This window comes from Chlamydotis macqueenii, chromosome Z (genome assembly GCF_036417535.1).
Source record: "Chlamydotis macqueenii isolate bChlMac1 chromosome Z, bChlMac1.mat, whole genome shotgun sequence".
Lineage (NCBI taxonomy): Eukaryota > Metazoa > Chordata > Aves > Otidiformes > Otididae > Chlamydotis > Chlamydotis macqueenii.
In genome coordinates this window covers 43,484,128-43,510,552 of record NC_141593.1, presented here as the reverse complement: position 1 = coordinate 43,510,552, position 26,425 = coordinate 43,484,128, and the positions used below count along the sequence as shown (strand labels likewise).

Here is a 26,425-nt window from a genome sequence, read left to right as displayed (position 1 = left end):
ATGCACATGGAAGCAGAGTGGACAAAGGATAGGAAGTAGAGGCAGAGGCATAGGGTTCTTCTCGACCTCATGCTGTGTAATGGAAAGACTGGGTGTGTTACTGCACCTTCTGAGTATAAACAGCGCTGAGCTGTTCTTGTTTTTAATTAAATACCCTTCACTGTATATTAACAATGAGTTACCTTCCAGTGTGCTTATCTTCTTCAGATGCGGTAGTGGATATAGGAGGTTTATTTGCACGTTTTCCCATTTTGTGTATGAACATGTCATTTCATAACATTTTAAACCAGTTGAAAGGAGATTCCACAAATCTGACCTGAAAGGAAATTGCCAAGGGTGATGCAGTAATCAGATTTACGTTTGGGTTATCTGACAAATCGGTGAATTGCCATAACTTCCTTGGGTGTGTGCAGAGGGGAAAGGGGTTATAGGAACTTATTTGGATGTGATAAACTCTATTTAAATAGCTACAGGTATGTAATCCCAATGCAGATCTCTGTGTAATCTCCTCCATGAAATACGCAGAAGAAAAATGAATTTAGGAACTCATTTAAACCTCTCCCTTCCTCCTGACTCTGTGATAACATTAAAAGAAAAAGCCCTACCCACTGCAACTTTAATTTTTGCTTCTTAAGTTACCTTTTCTGTAGTGGTAAAAAAAGTATCCAGGTACTTAAAGAAGATACTTTCTTGCACCAGTTTTCCTGGCGAATATTTCCTGTGCCTCTCGACATGGGCCTGATTCTGACTTCTTTTATACCAGTCTTACTCTACTGACTTCTTGAGGGTTTCGCGGTACTTGGAAAGAAGCCCTTCCTGTTTGGGAGCTGATGCTGTTTTAGTAGATAACAGGTAATATGACATTCTACTGCAAATTATTAAGATCAAGAAACAAAACTAAAGCATGTTTAGTATGACTTCCAACTGTAGATAAAAGCTAACAACTTCAGAGAATTGTGATCAGGCGTAAACATCTATTAACTGCTCTTTCTAGAGATTTGGGGAAATAGGATGACCTTTTTTATTCTTTTTTTTCTTTTTTTTCCTCCTTTTTTTTTTTTTTTTAAATAGGCTACAGTTTCACATGGCTTGCAAAAGAAATCTTTCTCCCTTTTTGTTTCCCACACCAATTGATTTATCATTTTGCTTGCAAGCAGACTTAGAATGTTAGGGCAGGAACACACTCACTTTTTTCTCGTAACTTTTTTGTTGCGGACCGAAACCAGTTGACTTGAATAAATTTTTCTGTGGTCTGAATGAAGCCAGCAACGTGGAAAAATCTTGCCATTCAGAGCCGTCTGAATGTACATTTCAGCCACACAGTAAGCTGTATTGGTAGGCAGTGGACTGCTAAATACAACCATTTTTCGCAGCAGAGAGTTAGACAGGTGATTAGCATAATTAGCACAGACTAGGCTATACATATGGTAATGTTAAGTGTGTAAATGCCAGCTGCGGTGTAAAATTTATGTCAGGGGTCGACAGGGCTGTGCGAAAGTATTGTGTTACAGCTGCAGGTCAAAGCCTCCATTGCTTTACCCCCTTTTTTCTTGTTGGTGAATGCGCTAAACAGAACAGAAAGACGGACAGAAATATAACAGATAAGGCTTTGATTGAACAGCCTGGTTCTGTGCAAGAGGGACTGCTCTTAAAAAAGAAAAAAAACAAAAAAACAAACAAAAAAAACCCACAAAAAAAAAACAACCCAAAAAAACCCCAAAACACCCAGAAAACCGAAAAAAACCCCAGACCCACCCCCGAGCCCCCAAAACTACACACATACACGCAAAACAAATGTCCCCCTCTTTCACTACAGATTTTATTTTGCATCATGCCACAAAAGTGCTGCTGTCATTGTGCGATGTCATTGCGATGGGGTGAGGGGAATCCTTGGGGGGGAAGTACAAGTTAGTAATTATGCTTTAAGGAGCAAAAACAAACAAAAAAAACCACTTCAATTCACCTTCTTTCTGCATTCCAACCCCCCCCCCCCTTTTTTTTTTTTTTTTTTAATGTCTCTGTTACTTACTGCACTTAGGGGGCTGGAATTAAATAGTCTTGAAGGTGACAGCATTATATGTAATAAAATCTCAACAGTGCAACAATCTTTGAGCTGCATGACTGGTTTTAGACTAAGTGCCAAAAGTTGCTCTGTGGTTTTGTGTGTGGGTTGCTACACTTATTCCCCAGGTTCCTCCCACCTCCTAAACCACTAAATTCTTTATAAATTAAAAATGACTAATGCAAGTTTCTTGTTTTAAAGGAGCATGGCGTCGAAGGGTACACATATTTTTAAACAGCTGATGGGGAAATCTGTAAATCTCTTTGTTGCTGTAAACTGCTCATTCATATATTTCACTAGCATTCCCCCCCACCCCCCTTTTGTATTTTTTGTAGTCGGCCATAAGGAGTGGTGGTGTTGACAGAATATAGTTCACACCACACTGACCTTGTGATGAAACTTCCTCACAGCCGCAGGGGGTCCTTATGAATCAGCCCCTAATCCAGCTAATCCCGCTCGCAACAAAATCATGAAAGTGGCTCCCAGCGACGTGTGTTTCCCTGCACGGATGCAGCGGGAAGGAGCGGCGCTGGAAACGCCTCAGCCCCGCGGCTGCCGCCGTGCGGGGAGGGACCGGCCGGTTGCGGGGGGGACACGCGGGACCCCGGCCGGCGCGGGGGGCACCGGCCCTCGGCGGCGCGGGGCGAGGCCGGCTCCGCGAGAGCCGAGGGGAGGAGGGGTTCGCGTTGTGCCGGGGGCTGAAGGCGTCTCCGGGGGGGTTTGAGGAGGTGCCGGCTAACGGCAGGGTGCCCCAAAACCGCCCCTGTACCCGGGCGGGGGGAGCTGCGGCAGGGGCGTGTCTCCGCCGGTCCTGCAGCTTCTGGAAACGGCCCCCTACAGACCGCTGTAGTAGGCTGGCGGGCTCGGTTGTGAGGTGGAACGGCCGGCATCATCAGGCTAGCCAAAAGCAGAAAATAGAGGTTGCCTTGTGGGGTGTGTTTGGTCATTTGCTTAACTTTCTTTCCCAGCCCTTTCTGCTTCAGAATAAACTTGGCCATATGGTCACCCTCTCAGAGTATCTGATGGGAACCTCTGATTGCATCCTACACAAAATGAAATGCGCTCTTTTACTGCTCGGTGTGAATAGCAAGCAAACTATGAAAAATGGGCCTCCTGACAGATGTGGCACTGTCTTGGGAGCTGGTGGCCAGTAAGAAATATCGAGGTGGGGGGAACCGTGACAGGCAGCAGGTTCGGTGCTGGGGGAGTGCTGACCTGACCTGATTGTGTCCAACAGTGAGAGCAGTTCTGCTTCAGTGCAAACCCATTCAGAAGGAAGCTGCTTAGGCAACAACAGATGGTACAGCAAGCAGCTGGTCGGGAATACTTAAAAGAAACTGTACCCTGTTTCCTAACATGTTCATTCCTTTCATTTTTATATATGTTAGTTTGGCCGTCTCCTAAGAGCACTATTTAGGAAACAGTATCCCCTAAAAGGTTCTGGATGAAGAGTTTTTTCATTGCTGTTTGCTGCTCCTTTAAAAAAAAACTGCATTCAAATTTTGTGCTGCTCCATGTACAGATGAAATTTGTGCTATCCCAGGAGTACAGATGAAAAGACTTTAAAATGCTGCTTTTAACCACACAGGAAAACAATTACATATTTGAGGAAAGGGCACTGAGAGGTTAAATGAAAAGTTGGGCCTAGAGGAAAGCTGACTGCTGTGGAACAACACAGCAAATTGTTTTTAACATAGTACCCAGCAGAAGCTCTTATTCAAGTTAAAGTAACTTAAAACAATTATATTCAGCTGTTTTGAAATCTTTAAGTTTAGACCTTAAAGACCCTTACATACCCTTCTCAGCAGAACTCATGGAAACTTAGCCACTTTCACCTACAATTGAGGATTTTGGCTTGTTACAAAGTGTGCTTAGACGTTTTTTTAAATTACGGAAAAATAAAAATTCAGCTTTGCTCCTCAGCGGGTGTAAACTGTTACGTGACCATAAGCTGTTGGAGAATTGCAGTAATCTCTATTAGCTGCCTGTCTTTGCTGTAGGCTGTCTCCCAGGTTTTTAGGAAAAAGCAGCATCTAGAGTCCTTTATTCTTTTGCTTTTTCAGCCAGAAAATGCAGTACTTGGACTTCTCCACCAAAAGCTGTGGCTTAGCTCTGACCTGAAGGGACCATGTTTTTTGAAGAAAGGATAGTTTGCTCTCCATGCCCATTCATTCCTCAGTCTCTTTGTTGAGATGGTCAACAAGGATGCCAATTGTGATGGTGGTTTTCTATAATATAGACACCTGCCCACTGGAAAATGGACTGAGACCACCAACTCATTTCACATAAGCTAGCAAACAGCTGTCAGATGGTAAACAACTTGTGGTCACTATTTTTCCTGGCTGGATTAGAACCAGTGACCCAGAGGTGAACAGCTGATGTCCTGTTACTAAGGACGTGTGTCGCAGCTCAGTAAGCAGCTACTGCATTTTATATTTAATTTGAAAGTTTTAAGTGCATGTACCAGTTTTGTATACTATTGTATATTTCAAAGCTGCTTGAGTGGAGTTGGTTTTTTTTTCAGTTTTGTACTGTTCAACTTGTTAATTTTGGTTTGAATTTTTTTTTATTGCGGTCTTACAGTTTCTCAACCCAGAAGGGCACCAAGCAAGGAATGCATCAAAAAAGATCTAGTTTTTTTTAGCCATCTGTCTGTTTTACACAATTGGAAAGAATATGTTTCTACCTATGGGCAATAGAGATGCATACATGTAAAATCAGGTTTTATTTGATTTTTAGAAATAAAAGGGTTTAGCTCCTAAAATTTCAGGGAATGTTTCCCACTACAAGCAGAAGCAGCTGTTGTTGGGCTGTCTTCCTGAGTATGCAGACAGCTTTGTGTCCTTGTCACAGCTCTAAAATTTGTCAAACAGTGACAGAATGAAAAGCCATCTTTGATGTGTGTTTTTTATTTTTGCTATTCATAATCATGTCAGCATTAACAAAATTTGTAACAGCAACACTGGAGTCATCTCCAGCATGTGTGAGGAGTAAGTTAACTTGTATCATATGATGACTTCTGAGATAAAAAGCAGCCTTTTGAAGTGCTTTGTTGTGGGGGATTTTTTTGGTACTTTTTGCATTTGTAGGCCACAGTCTTTTATCTTTGCTTTTTCTTTCTTTCTTTCTTTTTTTTTTTTTTTTTTAAGCAAAAGCGAAGAACCTGGTGTTATCTGATTCTCAGTGTGACAGATATGGTTGAGATGGTCACATTGTTTCTGCATTTTCCTAGGAGTCAGTGGTGCTAAAGAGAGATTTAAATCAGTTAAATCTTCACATTGGGATGTGATGGTATTCTAGACAGAGGGTGTCCTTTTGTTGGGCATTATAATGGAGGAGAAGGAGAAGTGTAGAGTGTCCACCTGGATGCTGGGGGAAGGGAGATGGTAGAGTGCAAGCTCTCTTAACGGGGGCAGGTGGAACCATCACTACTCCATGTGAGCTGTACAAACAGAGAGAGGTGTATTCAGTAGAGTAAACGAAGTTGGAGAAAACCTAGGCACAGCGTGGAATTTCTAACTGCCTGTAGTCCAGTGCTGGCATAGATCATGTCTAATTACATGACAAAGGTGGTAATTTTTCATTGAGCTATTGCACAGTTCACTGAGCAACCACATAATCTCTTTAAGACACTTGACTGCTTATCACTGTGGTGTGTACCTCTTGTAAGCTCATAATTTCTCAACAGATATATCTTTTTTTTGGTAGCTCAATTTCAGTTACTCTCTGTGAAGTCTTTATTTTGCATAGTTAAGTAAATGAGCAGAAAAAAATAATTGCAAGTAGCTAAAAATTTTTTATAATGTAATCTTGATGGGCTTATGAGAGCCATCCTTAGCATCATTAGAATGTCAGATACATCTAATACATGATAATGGCTTACAGTCAGTAGTTAATAAATTCAGACATCAACCATGTAAACCAGTAGCAGTTCTGACTCTACAAGTAGACAGCGTTTTGAAAGTTTAAAGAAATGGACATGCCAACCAGTCCCATTTCTTGTACTAACTAAACTTGAATTTCAATGAAAGTGTTTTGCTCTTCCTCCTAGCAACTAGTTTTACCTCTGTTCTCTACCAGTCAGGCCTAGACAATGATAATATTGCAGAAGGTGCTGTCTTCCCTGCTCTTCTGTCGGGATGCTAACTAGTACTGTCTTTGTGCAGAAAAACTATATTCCGTTGCTAACAAAGAGCAGCACAGACAAGCTTGAACATCTGAGAGAATGTGAAGACAGAACTCCCTAGAGAGCCACAGGAAGCTTTAAATCAAAAGGCCATAATTTTTCTGTGCCCGGTAAGAGGCAGAGTAATCTTCATATCTGCCAGAGAACTTCAACTCTTTATCTCAGTTTCTTTAAGGGAGGTTTCAGTCCTGTATGAGTAGTACTTGGCTGCTGTGTTTTGTTGTCATGAGGTCAGCGCTCCTTTATCAGTAAAAATGTTAATTGTCATTGGTGTCATTAGGCAGGTGTGAACACTTCTAATCCCAGTATGCAATTAGGACAGGGAGGCAAAGCTCCCTGTCTGTCTGACTTATCTGCGTACCATCTGAATGGACTCAAACTAGTTTCGTTTTGTAGTTTTTTAGTAATTCCTGTATGTGCGTGTATAATAGAGATGCACATAGCAACAGAGGGGAGACTAGGTGAGGAAGTGGAGCAGGAGGAAGCCTTTAACAGCACTCAAAGCTGAGGGAGATAGGCTATGCAGGATGCCAGGCAGAGAAGTATGAAGACAAAGACCTTTCCTGGTTCCCATCCCAGCAGGCAGAGAGTACTGAAGAGAGGGAAAACAAGATGCCTGCAGCATTCCCCAGCACTCGACCAGGGTGGAGTGCGTCGCATAACACGGGGCTGTTCTTGTCTTTCTTTGCACACTGCTGCTCTTTGGGTTGTCTGGTAAAGGTTGAGTCTCAGGTGAACACATTGTGATATTATTCTCAATCTTTTATATGGTTTTTATATGGGTCACGAAGGGTTTTTATGTTCTATTTTGCTTTGGTTCCTGTTGTGATGATAAGAGGTATCACAGATTGCAAGAGTTGCCTGCATTGGCTATTGCTCAGGCTGTAATGTAAGCATTGTAAGGGGTACTGATCTACACACCTGATTTGTCAAAAAGGGTCAGCATCTTTTGGAGGGATGAAATGAAAACATTGTTTGTGTGAGGTATCCATGACTATTAGAGGTACAGTTTTATTGCATTGAGTTGTCACTGTGAAAAGGTTGGGCTGGATTGCTCTAATGCTACACATTTACAGTTCTGGAAAAATGAAATAGATGGTGTTGCTCAGAGCAAGCAGAAGTGTGTCTACCCTCCCCACAAGTGGGAGGAAACACCTTAAGGCCCACAGTCTTTAGAAGGGAGGTTCTCCAGAAAATTTTGCTCCGTTCACATACCTCAAGCTTGTCACAAAAGAACTTAGGCTCCAAAACCAGTAGGTATTTCTGCAGGTCTTGGCTTTGCTTTCTCCAAGTCTGTTCTCCACATTGGTAGACAAATGTTTCTATCCCAAGTGTTTAGCTCTTAGGAATGTTCTTTTTATAGAGAGAGCTTGCTTTCTACTAAGCTACTTGTTTCACAGTTGTGCACAAGGTAACTATTGAGTTGTTAACAGGGGTAGTGTTTGTGTCTGAAAAAAATAACAAAACCTCAGGCTATATGATGCAATTCTAGGAACCTGAAATGGAACATTGTAAGATATTCTGAAAAAGAAATATTTCATGCTTTTTGAGCAACCAGACAGTAAATGAAGAAGCAGTGATTTTTGGCTATCACTCATGGCTTGATTTAGGATCTCTCTTTTAGTGTAGCAGTGGTCAAACTTACTTCTGAGACTACTTATGTGGAAGGGACTGCAGTTTCTGGTGGTGAATTCCAGAGTTCTTTATAAGCATGTTAATGTAATGCCACATAAATTTTGAATGCTAATTGTGAGAAAAGTGTAGGTAAGATAATGACATTCGCAGTGGAAAGGAGCACATGAGCTGAATAACCCAGCAATTTTGAAATTGTTACTAAGTTGTTGGAAGGAAATCTGTCAGAATTGTGCCAGTGAAAACAAATATAGTTTCACTATTATGTCATTGGAGGGTGCATCACTGTTGTGCAAATATACAGTAGAGGCAAGCAGTTTTTGTTTTTCTGGGTGCTCCTCACTTAAGATGCACTAAAGCATTTTAATGTGTGATGACTGAAACACTGGGACTGTGACCCCAGTGCTTGGTAATGGGATCTAGAGCCTTTCACCTATAGGTCATGAGTTCAGGTCTGCCTCAAGTTAAGGATGACTACAACTTGTTACCACCTGACAGCTGTTCCTTGCTCTTGGGGGAGGGAGACATGGTGGTCCTTACATAGCTTTTAGCAACCCCACATCCGTATGACAGTGACTGCTGTCTTCAGGCCCTTGAGAAGGGCAAATAATTTAGTACCTTGACCAGCTTCTGTTGAAGTCGGTGGGGAAGTTTGGTGGGGAGGAGCAGAAGCATGGTACTGGCTATTGCAATGTTTCATGGTGTGACATGCTGACTTGCTCAAGGCAGGTCTATGTTCTGGCAAAGAGCTAAGAGGGAAGCCTGTGGATATTGGAGAGGAGGGGAAGGGGGAGATACGTTCCTCTTCTCTAGAAAAAAAATGAATTTTTAGTAAGAACTAATAATGCTCAGCAACAAAGATGCTGGTGGTAAAAGTGTTTCATGTGACCTTCAAACACATTATTGAGTCTTAGAAACTGATATATTAAGTGAGAAATGGTGCCAGGACACTGGTGTTATTACTTTGTTGTGATTTCTTTTTTCCTTTATTTTTAATGTATTAGGTAAATTGTACAGATGGCATTTCTAGTAGACAGACTCCCAGAATCTGATGACACTGCTGCAAGGATAGTGTACAAACTGCTGCATTGTGTTACCACAGCCATGAGACAATGTACCGATCTGTTATTTAAATCAGCATTTTGGCTTGCTGGAATTTGTGCCACCAACTCGGCCATCTACGCACTAAATCATGAGGAATCATGTAATAATGGATTCGAACAAGTGACTTTTGACATACCGAAAAAGGAGAGTATTTTGTCACCAGAATATTGAAGTTAAATAGTCCAGTCTGTCTTTGATATGGAATAAAATGGGAAGTATGGGTACTGTATGTGATACATACAATTTAAGTCAGTAGCATTTTGAGTGTAAGATGTTGTTGTCACCAAATATAAGAAAACAGTCCATAAAAGAAAACCATAAAACACCAGCATTTTGTTCATGGGTCGTATTTTCCATTACATTGTTTGTCCTATAGTGTGGAAAACCTATGATGATTATAATGTGTGTTTTTGTTTTTTTTTTCTTACAAGTGTAAGGAAAGACTTTCTGCAGAGCTTGCAAGTGTTGAGCATAGTATTGCATATCTTCAGTACAATGAAGCCAGAGGCTTCAGGTACATTTCTGTGACATTTTTAGTGGTTTCTCTCCTAGGTTTTTGCACCAGCTGTGGATAGTCTGGTGGGAGGTAAGCAACAAGAGAGCTTGAGTTTTTTAAAAGTGCATATTCAGCTGATACTGATTGTAGAGGCTTAAGATCTCTGGGTATGGCAGCCTCCAATGATCTTTGCAAACTTTCAGGTAAAATAAATGAAAATATAAGTGGTGGAAACTTCCTCTCCCTCTTCCCTTTTGCTCTTTATTACTTCTTATATGTTGAAAGGCCACTGAGGTATCCATTTGCTTCTGTCTGTTGCTATGTTTTCACATAATCTGACTTTGGCAGTCAGAATTTTCCTCTGCAATCTATGTTTATAATTTCTTCCTACCTGAGTGTTATGTAGTGTAAAGTATCTAGATTTGCCTATGGAGTTATCTTCACTCTGTTTGGTTGAAGAAATGTACATAATGGACCTATCAAAGAAATAATGAAATGGTGTAATGCCTTAAGAAGAATGTGGAGCGGATCTGTTGCTGGGTTCTGGAACGTGCACCCGCCTTCATGGGTGGTTTCACTACTCCTGTTTTGAATGTTGAAAGGGGAAAAAAACCCCAGCTTCTGTTCTGATGACTGACTTGTGTGATGCAGTTTTGATTAGCTAAATCTGCCTTGTCCAGTGAAGTTAATGTGGTTTGACAGGACCTTGATTAAGAAGCAATCATTTCTGTTGATAGTAAACAATTGGTCACTTTCAGCAGAGATAGGAATGCCGCCCTTTGTCTTGCATGAAGTACGATTTGTTGGTTCAAGTCCTGGTTAAATTCAAAAGGAAAGTGTGGGTGGAATGGGAGAGAATATAGTACCAGGAGTAAAAGTTTATGGTAGACTCCACAGTCCTCATAAAACTGGGGCTTTATTGTCTTGGCTGGCATTTAGACACAAAAGAAGGAGAAAGATATTTTGTCTTTGGAAGCACTTGCAGTGTAAAGGACTTCAAAAGAAAGCTCTGGTTCCAAGACATACGTACTAGAATGACTCTGCTCCCTTACCTCAACCCTATATTTGTGTAAGATGAACCAAAATTTATTACTGTATCGTAGACTGCTGATTAGTGGAGAAAGATGGCATGGGTCTGATGAGTGAAAGTATTTTTAGGGTTTAATTCTTGATAGAAGTTAACAATAGCTTTTTGTTACCATGGATATGCAGTCTCAATGACTGTATGTTCTGTCACTGTAGTAAGAGGGATGTTAAGAAGTTATAAAGGGACTCTAGGTAAGGAAGTTGTACTTTGATTTTGGTTTTTTTTGTTTTTTTTTTTACTATTAGCTGGTCACTGTTACTTGGTGTGAAGGAGGCAATGCCACATGTGACAGGCTGAAAAAATGGAGCTTGTTGTGGAAACACTTATTTCTTCAAAGACTACTTGAACTAGAAATTAAGCAATGCTTCGTGCCGGAATGACTGTATGGTTTAATTGTTGAGGGTCTCATTCTGACAGCTTTATCCGTGCAGAGGCCCACTTTTTTGCCTGGTGGTCCTTTTAGCCCCACGGGGCTTACGGGTGGGTTGAGGGCCCAAGTGATTGAAAAAGTATGTTCCTCTTCAGTCTTGGGAATGTCATCTCCCACACTGCCAACTGGTTACAGATCAGTCTTCTGCTATACGGCCTAGGAAGAGATAGATGTACATTCCTAATTTCTGTTCACACTGTTGCAGAACTAAACTTTGGCAGTAATTCAGATCACCAGTGCCAAGCTGACTAGGATTGAAAAAAATGTAACAAATTAGACAAGGTCTGTAGCTTGGACTTAGCAGAGCAATAAAGATAATAAATTGTAAGGGATGGAAACAGCATGTTGGTAGTATTCTTGTCCTTCTCATCTGGATGTGGTATTGATTCAGCTAATGGGCTGAATTAATTGACCCCGCCTCCCACATGCATTTGCTACAGAGACTACAGGGGAGGTTGTATAAAGTATATGAACTCTAGCTGAATGCTTTTTGTAAGAGGGAAGATAATTTTCTGTTCTTACATAATATTTTCTGGCAAGGCAAATTGAATATGGCTCCCTCTACAGCCTGTCAACTTTACAGTGTCCCTCTGCCTTTTTCTTTCTTTTTTTTTCCCACCATGTTTTAATATGGAGCACACTGTTCAGCTCATGTGGGTTTAAGAACAGATGTTGCACATGAATGCTCTCCTGCCTAACAGGACGTTATGCAGGTACTGGACCACTGGGGTAAATTAGCTGTAGACACTCCTTTCAGCTACACTCAAAACTGCATCTCTTCATAGGAACTTAGTATTTTTTCTTTTTTGTTTAAGGCTCTTTCCCTCCTCCCTTTTTTTTAACTGAAGAGAAACATCCTCCTTCTGCCTTTGCCAAATTATTTAGGAGAAGAGTGTAAATTAAAGCCATTTATCTTGAAATGTGCTATTGGAGCAGACTGTTTATACAAGTGTAAGAAATTGTAGCATAGTATTTGGTCTGGTCTGCAAGGAAAAGGTTTTTCTTTTTTCTTTCTTTTTTTTTTTTAATTTTACTTATGGGATGTTGGTTATAATGTAGAGGAAAGACTGAGGCTCCAGTTTACACATCAATGTTTTAGTGTTGTAGAGGCAATGGTATTTTAATAAGGAATATGGGTTTTGTTGCAGTGTTACTGAAATAAAGTTGTTACTAGTTTTAGAGTTATACTGGGATGGGCCTGAGACAGAGTAGTCCATGCGCATGGTCAAGTTTTTCTGACTGGAGGGTGCTCATCAAGTGAATCCAGAATATGCAGTTACTGGCTAATACAAAGCTGTTGATATTTATCTGTCAGTTGGTGGACGAGTGAGTCGGGAATTAAATTACACACGGCAGAAGATTGGAGAAGAGGCCATGTTTAACCCCCAGCTTATGATCCAGACTCCACAGGAAGATGGTGCTAATGTACTAACAACAGAAGCACTCAGACAGCACCTTGACTCTGCACTCCAGGCCAGCAGAGTACACGTCTATATGTACAACAGGTAAGAGGAAAAGCAAAAGTATTCTTGGTCATCCGTAACAGCTAAAAAGTGGGCACATGCTTCCCTCCCTGTATTTTTCAATGGTTAGTACTTCAGAGCCTTTCCCTTACGACTGTGCTTTGATTTGAATGTCACTGTTTTCTGATCCTTGATGTTGTGGCATGATGGCAGTTACAAGCTGGCTTTTAACAAATAACATGAGGTAAGTGGTGTTGGAAGAGATTCTGAGAGTGTACTCCTATAAGCAGTGCTACAGTACCCAGCATTTGTCTTGGTAAAGGAGTGGTGTCTGTGCGTTCACTCACTGACAGCATCATGAGGTACATAATGACTGAACAGCAGCACAGGTTACTGTCCTTCCAGTAGTTTGGATATAAAGCGAAATGCAGACATCTGAGAAATGACACTGGATGGAATAGTAGCTCTTTAATAACAGACATAATAGAGTTGGCCTTCAGAGTGTCTGTGTGTACATACTGAAGGTTGGGAGTTGGGTGTTGTCCAACAAAAAAATAATAAAGGTGCACCTAAGGGAGGTACCAGCTTTGGGCTAGTGAAGTGTCTCCCTGAAACATGGTTCCTCCAGGGTTACTGCTTACATGATGATATGCCTAGGGATGCTGCCTGTGAGGCGTGAAGCCCCCTGTCTTTCAGCACATCTTTTCAGCACGTCCAACTGACGCCTCAGTGAAGTAATTATCTTCTACCCAGTCTTGTCTAGGGTGTTAGAAATTGTGTCAGTGGAAGTTGTAACCTAGCTGAAAAAGGAAGGCAGAAATCCTAATGGTTTCTTATCTCCTGCATGTCTGGGTCAGCTGGGAATATCCTAGTCCTCTGAGCTGGAGCTGGCTTCTCTCTCACTTGTGTCACTGAGTAATGTTGTAAGTCACAAGCAGCCTCATTTATACAAAGATAGATTTCTGTTCCTTACCATGTCTTGTGTTCATCCAAAAGCAGCTCCATTATTTTTAATGAGTTCTACAGACAATGTGAGAATAACTGAAACAAATGTCTAGTCTGTAACTACAAAAATAAAGGCCTTTGCTTTTTCATGACACGATGTGTATCTACGCTCAATATTTACCACTCTCAATTATTCACTGCTTGAGGCCAATATATGAGTTGCGATTTTAAATGCTTTATATTTTAAAAATAAGTTTTCAGTAATAGTGCAGGAAAATCTATGTTCTTTGTATTTTTTACAGACAGTGGAAATTGGAACATTTGTGTTACAAGTCAGGAGAACTCATAACAGAAGCAGGTTACATGGACCAGGTATGTATAGCAGGCATTTAGTTGTAAGATTTGTTTATTCTCATGATTCAGCTTGTGCTGCTTTGATTATATTCTAGTATAACTGTGCTTTTCCCCTTTCTGATTTTGACAGATCATAGAATATCTTTATCCTTGCTTAATTATCACTCCTTTGGACTGCTTCTGGGAGGGAGCAAAGCTACAGTCAGGAACTGCGTACCTATTGTAAGCATTTTTTTTAATAACTTTCTGGTGTGACTGATTTTAGTTGTATAGTTATGTATGATTTTTCATTTGCATTCCCATTGTTGATTCAGATTCTGAATCCGAAATAAACTTGTTTCTGGTGATGTTGTTTGTTTTTCCATAAAAGACAAAAACATTGATTGGCTGCTAACTTTATTCCTAAGAAAATGTCATGGGTTAAATCTCAAGTCTTCCTGAGGAATAAAAAACAAATCCTTTGCTTATTGAGATCATTAAAGAAACCATATAGTATCTTTTATGGGTGGTTTCTCACAGTTTACAAGTGTGATATTATATGCCCTGAATCTTTTAAAGAGTTAATTGTTAATCTGTGCGGGCATTTTCTGTTAATTATGCAAGAGTTAGCATTTGAGTTATTGTTTCTGTCCTGGTTTGCAATTCTCTGTAAAAGCAATTTGCAATGGCCATCTCCTAACCTTTAGTGTACAGTTTTAGATGGGGAAATAAGGGGGGTTGTGTTTTCTGGTTGGGAGATTTGGAATAATAACTTAAGCCTGGTTAAGCAGATACAGTGTGGTTTGAACCAGAGAATAAGGCAGCCAAAAGCCTTTCTAGTCTGTCAACATCACAGATGCAGAACTGGGGGGTGGGAGACATGAGAGTGATAGCGGTGACAGCCATGGTAGCAGGAAAGCTTGATGGTTGATGGTCAGGCTGCCAGGGCATTTGAAGGAGTGCAGTATTGTTATAGATAAACAAAGATCAACTATATTAATTGATTACATTTGCAAGATGATTATTAGACTAGCAAGAAGTAATCTGATACTATGAGAAAGGCTTTCTTTCCTCAGCTCCCTCTCTTCTTTCTCCCTCCCCTCCCCCACCTAGTTCTTTGAAGCAACAGTTGGCTGCTTTTTTGTTATTTAGGTGCCTGATTATTGTGATGATTTGTTTTGCTTTACTTGTAAATGGAAATATTTTTAATTTGTGAATATTCTGTTTTATACAGTAACTTTGTAAGAACTGAGTATTTTTGTTAAAATTACAACTGGGCTGCAAGAAAAGTATGTAAACAAATCTAATTAAAACATGCCTTACATTTTATGAAACAGCCTTACCAGAAAAGGTTTTAACTTGTAACAGAAAATAATTGAATTTTTTGTGCAACTAGGAATTTTAAAAGTATGTTTGTTTCAGTACTTTTTTTGTCTTTTTTGTGTGTGTCATTTTCTCCTGGTTTCTCTTGCAGAGGGAAGCCTCCTTTGCAGTGGATCAACTTTGACCCCTTAGAATTCTTGGAAGAGTTAAAGAAAATAAACTACCAAGTGGAGAGCTGGGAAGAAATGCTGAATAAAGCGGAGGTTGGTCATGGTTATATGGATCGACCCTGCCTGAATCCTGCTGATCCCGATTGCCCAATCACAGCTCCCAATAAAAATTCCACCAAAGTAAGTTTGCTTGTCCTTGTGCATGTCTTTTCAGGCGAGGCCAGGGTAGGGGGGGAGGTCAGAGAGGAGAGAAGAAGGTACCATTTTCTTCTAACCAATGTATAGTTCATACTCTTGAGTGATGTCATTTTTCTGTTCCTGTTATATGCTGTATGCTGTTAGCCCATCATTCTGTGATGCAGTGTTTAATCCTGCGTATTTACAGAGTGAGACTGTGGTTGTCAGCTACTGGCTGGGTGTGGCAATGCAGTGATGTGGCATTTCAGCAAACCTGTTGCCTCAGACAGACGTATCCACTGCTGGAATACAGCTGCTGCTATACACTCACACCACACAGCAAAGCCTGCCTTCAAGTAGCACCAGTTTTGTTGATTTTTGTGAAGAATATGAAGTAATGTGCCCTGATTTTATATATCCCTTTATCAATCACATCAGGCTTTGCAGAAATTTCCATCTGGACAACACATATCCAGCTGAGTTGTTCAAATTGATTTGTTGAACACATTTTTCTTTGTAGACCTCCTAGATTGTCTTTAATGTCTGTTCTTCTGGTAACCTGAGCATTGAATTAGGGTATGAGTTTGTCTGAAGCTATGAAGCTGATTAATTGCTTCTTTATAACTTTTTCTAGCCTCTTGATGTAGCCCTTGTTTTGAGTGGTGGATGCTATGGACTGTCAAGAAAATACATGCATTGGCAGGAGGAGTTGATTATAGGTGGTACAGTCAAGAACAGTTCTGGTAAACTTGTCAGGTAAGCAAATGTTTAAAGAAAATGTCAAAGTTTTTCTTTGTTAGAGTTTGGTTTTTGGGGCACAGGGGAAGGATCATGCAAAATCTACTGCCCTTCATATGTATTATGAATCTCAGTTGAGGAGGACGTGCCTCAAGAAGAAAAAAAAATTAAAAGAGAGATTAGACAGTCATTTAAAGGAGGCGTCATTGCTTCATGCTTCTAACCTCAGAATGATAGCATACGTCACTCAGAAATAAAGGTTTTTCCTGTCAATTTTGTTGTTTAGAGTGTATGTATAAATATTGAATAACATTTAAAGTACTGAATGCCTTTGATCATGTTTTGAAATACAATCAAAGGAAAAAGGGGAAAAAATAATTTAGATAATGTGTTCAGTGATTTGACTTCTCTCAGAATTCCAAAATCTCCACTGAACTTTTTCTTCAGGATTAATATAGAGAGAAATCTACATCTTTAATACAGTTTTGAGTGAGAAACCCTTGAGTGATAACCCCTTAAAGAACCCATGGAACACTGGACTTCAGTGAAGGAAAAACCTGTGAAACTGTTATGAAAACTGTAGGCCATACTAAACTAAATGAAGCATAATTCTTCCATATTTAATAAAGATAATTTTTAGTAGAACATTTAGTATGGATTTTGACCTTTTGTACATTCACACTAAACATTGATAAGACTTTCAACAAGTAGGCAACGAATGTATTTTTAGTGAAAAATAAAATAGTTCCTTAAGCTTATAAAATCATTGGATACAGTTGCACATTGTGGAAATTCAGAATGGATAGTTATTGCCATAGTGTAGTCCTTGCAGCTTGTCAGGCACCAAGAGTTTAATCTGGCATTTCTCTCCAAGGGATGAAAAAGACCAGAGTCTTCAAATGACAAATTACCAGCAGCATTTACAGGATCTGTTAGAAATAACTGTTCCTGTGGCATCCTCACAGTAATCTATCAATCATGATCTTTGTAACTGATTCGTAGGGTTACATTTTTTGCTCCTGAAACTGATCCTATTGAAAATAATGGCAAAACTCTCATTAACTTCAGTGAGGCCAGATTTAGCTTCAATACTGTATAGGCCACTACAGCTGCACCCGATACAGAGTAGAATGATTATACTCTGTTCAATTTTAATATCAACATGTACGACATAATATCAAGAACTCATGCTAGTTCCCGTTCGGGTCTCATTTGGGACTTGATGCCATGAAAATAATTTCCTGAAAATGTTAATTTTATGCCTCTTCTTTCTGTCCTTTATCTCTATGTCACAGTGCGCAGGCTTTGCAAACCATGTTTCAGTTAATGACTCCTAAGCAAATGTATGAGCACTTCAAGGGGTATGAATATGTTTCACATATCAACTGGAATGAGGATAAGGCAGCAGCAATTCTGGAAGCCTGGCAGAGGATGTATGTTGAGGTAAAGCTGAAAATAACCTACGTATCTTAACTATAAAGTCCTGCTGAGATCCACTGCTTTCTGTCACAGCTTTTTACAACATTTCTTCAAGGAAGATGCTTAAACCAGAACTGAGTTATTGCCTCCCAGTTTTCAAGCTGATTTTTTCCAACCTTGCCCCCCACCCCAGTTAAGAAGCTGCTTTGTTATTCACATACAAGAAACTATCAAGGTTTTGCTCTTTGCTGTCTGGGACATTCTTGCTTTGCTGGGGTTGAGAAGGAACTAAAGAGCTAGCTGGAATTTAAAAGGCTTTGGTTGGCGTGATTATTCTAAAGGTATCTGGAAAACATTAGCCAGCTATAGGCTGCTCTGCCAGTGGCAGCCCAGGTGCGGAGGCTACGTGACAGTGCCTGGTGTCTGTGTCCTAAGCTCTGACCTCTGCTGTGATGCTTCTGACCTCTGTGAATGGCCAGGCAGGGGGGAAAAAGGAGCACTCTGAAGAGATCACTAGCCTTGAGTTAAAGGCAAAACTTGTACTGCAGCAAATCCATGGTGGAGTTATGGGAAGAGGATTCAAGTTAAATGTTTGGAATGGGCTGGAAATGCAGTAGCCTTTCCTGAAGGCTGCAAATTATTGTCTGATAATCAGTAGCTTGCAAGAAGTAATTGCCAGACACATTTGGATAATATCAGCATAATCTTTGTGTAGGATGTGGGCTTTCGCAGGAAGGCAAAAGTTGTTGATTGCAGATATGTGCTGTAGAAGATGGTAATTAATTTTTTCTTTAGTCACACCAAATTTTATTTTTCTTTTCATAGGTTGTTCATCAAAGTGTTGCACAAAACTCTACTCAGAAGGTGCTTTCCTTTACTACGACCACCCTGGATGACATCCTAAAGTCATTTTCTGATGTCAGTGTTATCAGAGTAGCTAGTGGCTACTTACTAATGGTAATAAAATAAAACTATTTAATTTTTTAGTAGATCAGAGCTTAAATATCTGCTTTATTGTTGTCAGTCAGTAGTCCAGAACATTTTAGGCATATTTAAAATAAAAACTACAGTTTGTAGACTTTTGCCTCAGGCTTGTCACCAGTTCCTCTGTGTAACATCTATGATGTGTCTATTCTGTTTAAAAATGTTTGTAAGGATGTGTATTTTGGGTGGGGAGACATAGCTGTTAGAGAAGGATCCATTCTAATATTTTGCTCTTTTCCCCCCCCAACTCCTTCTCCTCCCCTCCACTTGCTTTAGCTTGCCTACGCCTGTTTAACAATGCTGCGGTGGGACTGTGCCAAGTCTCAGGGTGCCGTGGGGCTGGCAGGAGTCTTGTTGGTTGCACTCTCAGTGGCTGCAGGATTGGGCCTGTGCTCATTGATTGGAATTTCCTTTAATGCTGCCACAACTCAGGTATTTAGGAGACACAAGTCTGCTGTTAAATTACGAGTATTCTGTTAGTAAATGAACACAACTGTACCTTTGAGGGGAAAAAAGTTGCAAAAGTATTTTGGCTTTATCTTTTTACTTGTGCCTTTCTCTTTTCTCCTAGCTTATACTGTGAAAAATTAAGTGATCATGCTGCCAAATTATATTAAAGAAGAAGGCTGTGTAGTTTCTATAATTACTAGATTCTGTGTTATTTGATTTCTCTGTGTCACAATATGAGTGGAGGCATCCAGTTGTAGATAAGAAGCTGCAGGTTTTGTCTTTACATCTGAATATATCAGAATGTTCAAATTCTGAAAATATTTTTATATAAATTGAATTATTATCATATATACTTTGTCTACCCAAAATTTGAATTACTTTTGTTAAGTTTTTCTATCTGTAGTGGTATACCCCAAGTTCCTTAGCAGTATTCTAGAATAAAAGTTAATAGCTGTATATCACCTTTTTGTTTTTCATTTTACCCTTGGATTTGTGTACAGTGTAATGTATAAGTTGCTTTAATTAGCCATTTAATGGCTAGCTGCACGGCAAATCATAAAACAGACTTCTTGAGTTTTGTTTGTTTTGTTTCTCCCCCAAGGTTTTGCCTTTTCTTGCTCTTGGAGTTGGTGTAGATGATGTTTTCCTTCTGGCACATGCATTTAGCGAAACAGGGCAGAATAAGAGAATTCCATTTGAGGTAATAACAAAATGGGGATTTGGGGGAAGATAAAACAAAAAACTTCATATAGGAAAAGATAACTGTATCCAGAATTGATTAGGAGTGATTAAAAAAAAAAAAACAGATTTTTTTCTCAATAGCTTTTCCTAGGGTCTGAAAATTCTTATTTCTGACAAAATAGGAAATGATGGCAATGTGTGTGATCCTAGAATGCTTTGGAATGGTCACATTTTTATTTTCCTTTTTTTTTTCCGATAGTGCCTTAGATTTATTTTGTCTTGAAAATTTAATTTATAGCTGTCATATGAAGGCTAATTTACATAATCCAAATTCTGCCCCAAATTTCAGCAAAATTCGATGTAAATTTAGGAACAAACTCAAATATAACTCTGACAAATGATAGAATGCTTTTAATGGAAGAACACAAAAACGTTAAGGTGAAAAGAAAGAGAAGGAGGACATCTTAGAAAACAAACATTTATTTGTATCAACCTTTATTTTTTTTGTTATGGCCTTAAAAATTGAGTTTCTTTGTGTATTTTTCTCTGCTTTTCTTTTGTAATGTTTATAATTGACCATGACATTTCAGTGCGTAACATATTAATGTTAGATATGCTAGATAATCTAAGATGTCATCACTTTTATGATCCTTTCCTTTTATTGACCTTTTTACCCTTAGTCTAAAGTTTCATATCCAAAGTACAAACCATTTAAAAGCAATATGTACTTGCCCATACTGTTTTGTACAAGCAATGTCTTCCATGTGCTGTTTCCAGCTGGTTTGGCACACAGGCACTACAGCCTCAGTCTACTATAACCTTGCTTCAGAATAGCCTTTTGGGTTGGGAAAGGGTCATGTGTTTTATCTTGATTTCTCTACGGTTTTTTTGTGAGGTCCCTGGGTTTTGGCTGGTTTTTATTGTTTTGTTACATGCATCTTCAAGATGCGTAGCTACGTTATGCCTCTGTGCTGTTAATACCTGCTTATTTTGTCTGAAAATGAGAACACCAAATTACTCTGCTGGTACAAAATACATCCTACTCAATTACAGGTGTATTTGATACAATGTTAGTATCCATTTAGTTTTGTGTTCTGAAGCTACAGGCAGCTTTGGTAATATTTCCTACCCACAAAAACCATGAGTGTTTCATGTGTCATCTGCTTTTCTCCTGAACAGTATACTTAGTATATTGTTTATTCTCGCATACTCTCAAATGCAGACTTGTATTCAGAATTTCATTGTAATATTTTTTCAGTGTTATTGTGTTATGTCTGTAGGATGACCTCTTCATTTGTAGGACATCACCTTAGTCACTTGACTTTTAAGATACGTCATTTGTTTTGCAGGACAGAACAGGAGAATGTTTGAAGAGAACAGGAGCAAGTGTAGCTCTTACATCTATCAGCAATGTTACTGCTTTCTTTATGGCTGCCTTAATCCCTATTCCTGCTTTACGAGCATTTTCACTCCAAGTAAGTTTATACGCCCTTTTGTTAGCTCTTACGCATAGTCCTGTCATAGCAGGCTAATGATGGTACATGTTAGTGGTAGTGTTAAAGTCTGTGTTCAGTGCTGCTGCAGTTCAGTGAACCAGTATGTGATCACTTTACCATTGATCTGGGTAGTAACAACTGCTATCTGCCCTTGATTCTCCTCCTCCTGTTTCTCCTGCCTGGAGTCTCTCGCATCCTATTAGCAGGTAAAAGAATACCTTGCCTGGTCACAGGTGGGTTGAGTGCAAAAACCAAGATGTATGCAACAAAGCAGGAACAAGTCTCCAGAAAGAGTTGCATTTTTAAGTCAAAAGGAGTAGACTGTGTACTGTGTACTGTAACATTCCTGAGTAGAAATTTAATCCTTTTGTTCATGTTTGTCCAATTTGCTGCTCTTAAACACTGTAACCAAAATGCAATGACAGCCGCAGCTTATATCATTGCATCACAAATGTGATGCAATGACAGCAGCAGCTTATACTGCCTTGCTCCCAATGTAATTTTAGCAAACTTGAAGAAGACTCCCGAGAATTTTATATTCCAACTGCTTTGAGAGAAAATGTCGATTTTATGTGCTGAACTGTGTATCGCTCACTCTGCCTTTCTCTCTTTGTCTTCTTGTATTTGTTTGTGATAATACACCTTTAGAAATATGAAATAGTAAGGCTTCTGGAGAAAGCTTTCTTCTAAAAGCAAGGGCTCTTTGAAGAAAGCTTTGGGAGTTTCTCCCCTAACAGTGCTTTATTGCACAAGCAATTTATAGTACTGCCTGACCTTGGTGCAGAGCAAACAAACTACTTTTTCAGCAGTTATTTTTCTTCTGCTGTAGCCTGGTTCTCCAGTCCTTTTTAATTCTCCTTGAGCCCTCGGCTACCCAGAGGAACCAAGGGATGCAATTTTGCTTAATACATGTGGCAGTTACTGCAGTTTTCAGAGATTTAAGTATGCCTGCGTTAAGCTGTAAAACGGTAAACTGTTTGCGATTGCAGTTATGTTACCAATAAGCATTAGTAATTTGTTTACCATTTCATTCTCAGTAGGCCATTTGATAGTGAATAATAGCGAAAGTAAAAGCCTCATTGGTTTTCTGCATTATTTAGCAGATGACTGTGGTAGCTAAAACTAGATCCTTCGTCCTGAATGGTTAGCAGTATTTAGCTCTGCTGATTTGCCAAAACCTAGATGTCTTTCCTTGCAGGGAACATCATAGTGAATTGTTTTACTTTACAGCAAAGACCACTGTCAATGTGTGAAATATTTTTTGAAGTTTAATACTTCTTGTGTTGGAAGAAGTTATTTAATTCTCCTAAATCTGTGGCCCAGTTTCAAACATTCAGCGTGTACCTTAAGCAGCTAACAGGATACTGGTGATCTTCACTAGGAGTCAGAGGAGAAGGCTTGTTTTATCACACTTTTATAGTATCTTTGCTTTACAGAAGTTACTTCAGCCTAAATGCATCTCATAAGAAGTACTCAACAGAATTGGACTATTGTGTCCTAATTGTACTGCTAAGCTGTTGAGTGGAAGCCAGCAAAATTAATTCTTTCTTACCTGATCAAATTTTGCTCAGTCTTTCTCTGTTGTCACTCTTCACATCAGTACGTGATAGGTTGCCTTTGGAACATTTGTGGAGACAGCAGCTGTAATTGTTACAGTAGTATGCATGTAAGTTAAATATACCTTTCCTAAAGTATTTTCTTTTTGCCTGCTGCCATGCTGTAGATTGAGTCACTGAAAGTTCAGAAAATGAAGTCTGCATAGCAGAATGACAGACAAAAAGTTTCCAGTGAGATTTCAACATATTCATGTATGAACATATTGATACTATTCAGAATAAAAACATTGTGATCAAAGTCCTTTTATAAGGCAGTGATTAATATGGAATCTGTTTGTAAGAACGTTTGGGTGTCCAGAAATTAATGTTTGAGTTGCTCAATCTTTTTGCACATGCATCTGTAATTTGTCTTTGCTTGCACATAGTAACCCCTTACATGTGTATAAGAGATGGGAAAATGTGCAAAAAAAAGGCAGCTGGCGACTTGTAATGAGCATTTATTGGTGCTAGAGCAATATATATAACTGATAGGTGTATAAGTTAGGAACCACTAAAATAACATCCTTTATTGTTAGACAGGAATATCTATTACTTGCTTTGTCTAGCTTCACCAGGTAAAATCAAAATCAGGTGATACATTAATCACAGCATTCAGAATCAGATAGCCATGGCAGATTTTGGTGGGTGGTCTGTATTTATATATGGATTTCTTTATTTACAGTCTTCTTCCTCCCTCTACCTCTTACTCAGGCTTGTTTAAACAAGACGTCCTTGCCATCTTTGCTAGCTTCCTAGCAAAACTTAGAAAGCAATGAAATACTGCATTTACTTTTCACAGATGCTGCCTTCTTCTCGTCTAGATAGTGGATTTTTAACAGATGGGCTCAGAAAAAGGATTGCTCTTGACCTCGTTTTGCTCTTCATTCACTTTTCTTAAGACAGTGCAAGATAATTGTGAAAGTTTCCATAACTTTTGAGGCCTAGTATCTGTAAAATAACCCAGCTGCTGAGGGAGAATAAATGGTTTTCTGCATCTGCAAGCCCAAGTTTTAGCTAGAAACTCATGTTTTGCATATCAATGCTTTCTTCTTTCTCAGCTTCTGTTCTGTTCTGCCAGCTAAAGCAGTTCATTGATACCTCTTAGTTGTTCATTTTCTTTATGGAACTCAAACACTGCAATCTCATACTGTCTTAGGAGTTTGCTAGGGTTAGCTCTTGCAGACTTTTAAAAAATGGAAATAAATCCTTTTGAAAGTGAGATTTTGAAAAATAATGCTGTTATGCAGATAGATTTTTTTTCCCAGCTTTTTCACTGTTCTATTTTTTTTTTCATTTGTTGATCTTATTAGCCCCTTATTTAAGCAATTTTAGGGCTTTGAGACAGTGAACATGTCCCACATACTCAGTCACAAGAATCACCTATAAGAGTGCTCAGGACTTTGAAGGAGTAGGTCCCAAGTTCTCAGATGTGTTTCATTTCTTAAAATTGTGACAGAAGAGGAGGTTAGGAGGGAAATCCACTAAAAATTTTTGAATTCCTGCAGTAGGAATGTCTTAAACATAGCTCTTTGTTTTGAGTATAAATGAAGGAAGGCAAGGCAGAGGGTAACTACCTGGGCTGAATTCTTACCTCAGACAGACTGTTCGGACACGGTTATAGAATAAATTCTGCCCAAGAAAGAGAAGATACAGCTTCACAGAAGTTTAGCTAATTCTTCCCCCTTACACCAGAAACTTCCTCCCCTAACAGCAGGAGTGGTGTAGATTAACTAATGAGCAGGGGTGGAACTTTTCCCAGTAAGTCTTAGCAGTAACTTTTTCTCTCGCTGTAAGAATGACAAGTTTTTTTTCCTAAACGTGAAAGTGCATTACCAGGTGGTGGTGGTGGGTTTGCGGAGAGAAGGAACTTAAGTTTTTAAGCTTATTCTGTTATCTGACTCTGCTGAAGTGGTTTGTCCCCCTCCTTTTACCCATGCCATTTACCTTTTCCTGCTCCTGACATAAGAATTTAACAAGCAAAATTAAAGCCTAAGGGAGAAGGGGGAGGAAAGGGGGGGATCCGAGTCTGTTTGCTGTCAGGAAGGAGTTGCAGATAGGCAGCAGTAGGGTGGAAGTCTCCCTGACAGACCTCCTCCTCTGTTCATCACCTCTGGCTATACAGCACACCCGTTCTCCTTGGGTGGGCTGCCAGGAATGGCACATAGCAGCATATACCTTCAGCGGGGCCCCAGCCTACCAGCCTGGCTCACATCTCCCTTGCTGCCTCCAGCACAGACTGCCATTCTTCTTTCTCCGTTAACAGTTGCAGCAGCAATAATATTTTTAGGCTATGCATTATGAAAAGATGCAAAATGCTGAGCGTGTTTCTCAGAAAGTGACCAATTTTTTTTTTTTTTCATTTTACACCCTTGAGTAGGCCCTATTTTATCTCTTCTAGGACTACTCTTACCATTTCCCAAGGAAAAGGTCTGAGGCCCTTTCCTCTCCCATTTGACCATTTGTCTCTGAAGGGGTGAGCGAAGATGCCCTATCCCCAAAAATCCTAAGCATGCTCTCATCTTGGGTACTGCTAACAGATTGCCTGCACTCTGGAAGATCTGTTCGCTGAGGTTTTTGTTGCTGCTTTTCCAGTCAGTGCAATTGTTACAGATTGTGGGTACTGCTGTGATCGCATTTCTTGTACATTTACATTCCCATTCCCAGTCACCAGGTGAACAAATGGTATTGGGAGGGGAGGCAGTGGCTGATGCATCAGGTCGAAAGATGGAGTCACCCCTCACATTTCTTCCTTCCCTCTCCTTATCAAGCCATAGGGTGGGTTTTTACAGGACAAGAAATTAGAATTGATACAAGAATAATATTTTCTATATTTAATTATGAAAACTGTGAACTGTTACACCCTTGAAAAGCTGGGGAGGTGGGTGAGGGAGAGACAATGTGCAATACACAGGAGTGTGGTGCTAAGCTGTAAGAGTCTATTTGTACAAATCAGAACACAGAGGATTGTTTAAAAATTTTACTTGCAGGGTTAGTACCTCAACACTAGGATGGCACAATGGAAGATCTAGTTGTTCTAAAAAGAGATGCTGTGTTAATAGGCAGATTTACTCTGTGTTGTTTGATGCTTCTTAAAAAGTAAAATGTGAATACAACTAACTTTAATGGCATCTCCACGATACACTTAAGTATTAGTTTTCACGTTTAGTGGCATTTGAGATTCAAGGATGTTGGGGTCTACAAAGGGAACTGATAAGGCATAAAGTATTTACAGTTTATGGAGCAGGAACAGAGGACTTCTGTTAGTTTTTCAGCCATGCTGGGAGGCTTAAGAATTATTGAGTCAAGCCTCAACTACTTTTTTCCAAATCTCAACAAGTCTTAGCTGATCCTTGATAGAAGATTTTGGTTAGACACTGTTGTAGTTCAGCCGTGCTCGGGACCAAGCTACACAGTCTCTCACTCACTCTCCCCATCCTCCAGTGGGACAGGGAGGAGAACTGGTAAAGAAAAGAAGACAAAACTCATGGGTTGAATTAAAAAAAAAAAGTTTAAGAGAACAACAGAAGAAAAGAAAACAGAGATGGAAAACAAACAAACAAAAAACCCAGTAACAAAACATACTGAAGCATATAATTTACAGACAATAGGTCACAGCAGATATTCATGCCCAGTTTTCTCCCAAGTAGCAGGAAG

The 26,425-nt window shown here is 39.6% G+C and overlaps 1 protein-coding gene across 3 annotated transcripts in view; it reads left to right on the top strand.

The window, feature by feature from the left end:
- Window positions 1-26,425, top strand: part of PTCH1 (patched 1) — a 69,350-nt gene that overhangs the window by 11,617 nt on the left and 31,308 nt on the right. For all 3 annotated transcript variants that reach the window (XM_086770154.1, XM_086770153.1, XM_086770151.1), the window contains 10 exons: window positions 12,313-12,502; window positions 13,708-13,777; window positions 13,890-13,981; window positions 15,213-15,411; window positions 16,043-16,164; window positions 17,442-17,589; window positions 18,391-18,522; window positions 18,826-18,981; window positions 19,601-19,699; window positions 21,030-21,155. In XM_086770154.1, coding sequence (XP_086626280.1) covers window positions 12,313-12,502; window positions 13,708-13,777; window positions 13,890-13,981; window positions 15,213-15,411; window positions 16,043-16,164; window positions 17,442-17,589; window positions 18,391-18,522; window positions 18,826-18,981; window positions 19,601-19,699; window positions 21,030-21,155 — 1,334 coding nt within the window. The remainder of the gene's footprint in view (window positions 1-12,312; window positions 12,503-13,707; window positions 13,778-13,889; window positions 13,982-15,212; window positions 15,412-16,042; window positions 16,165-17,441; window positions 17,590-18,390; window positions 18,523-18,825; window positions 18,982-19,600; window positions 19,700-21,029; window positions 21,156-26,425) is intronic.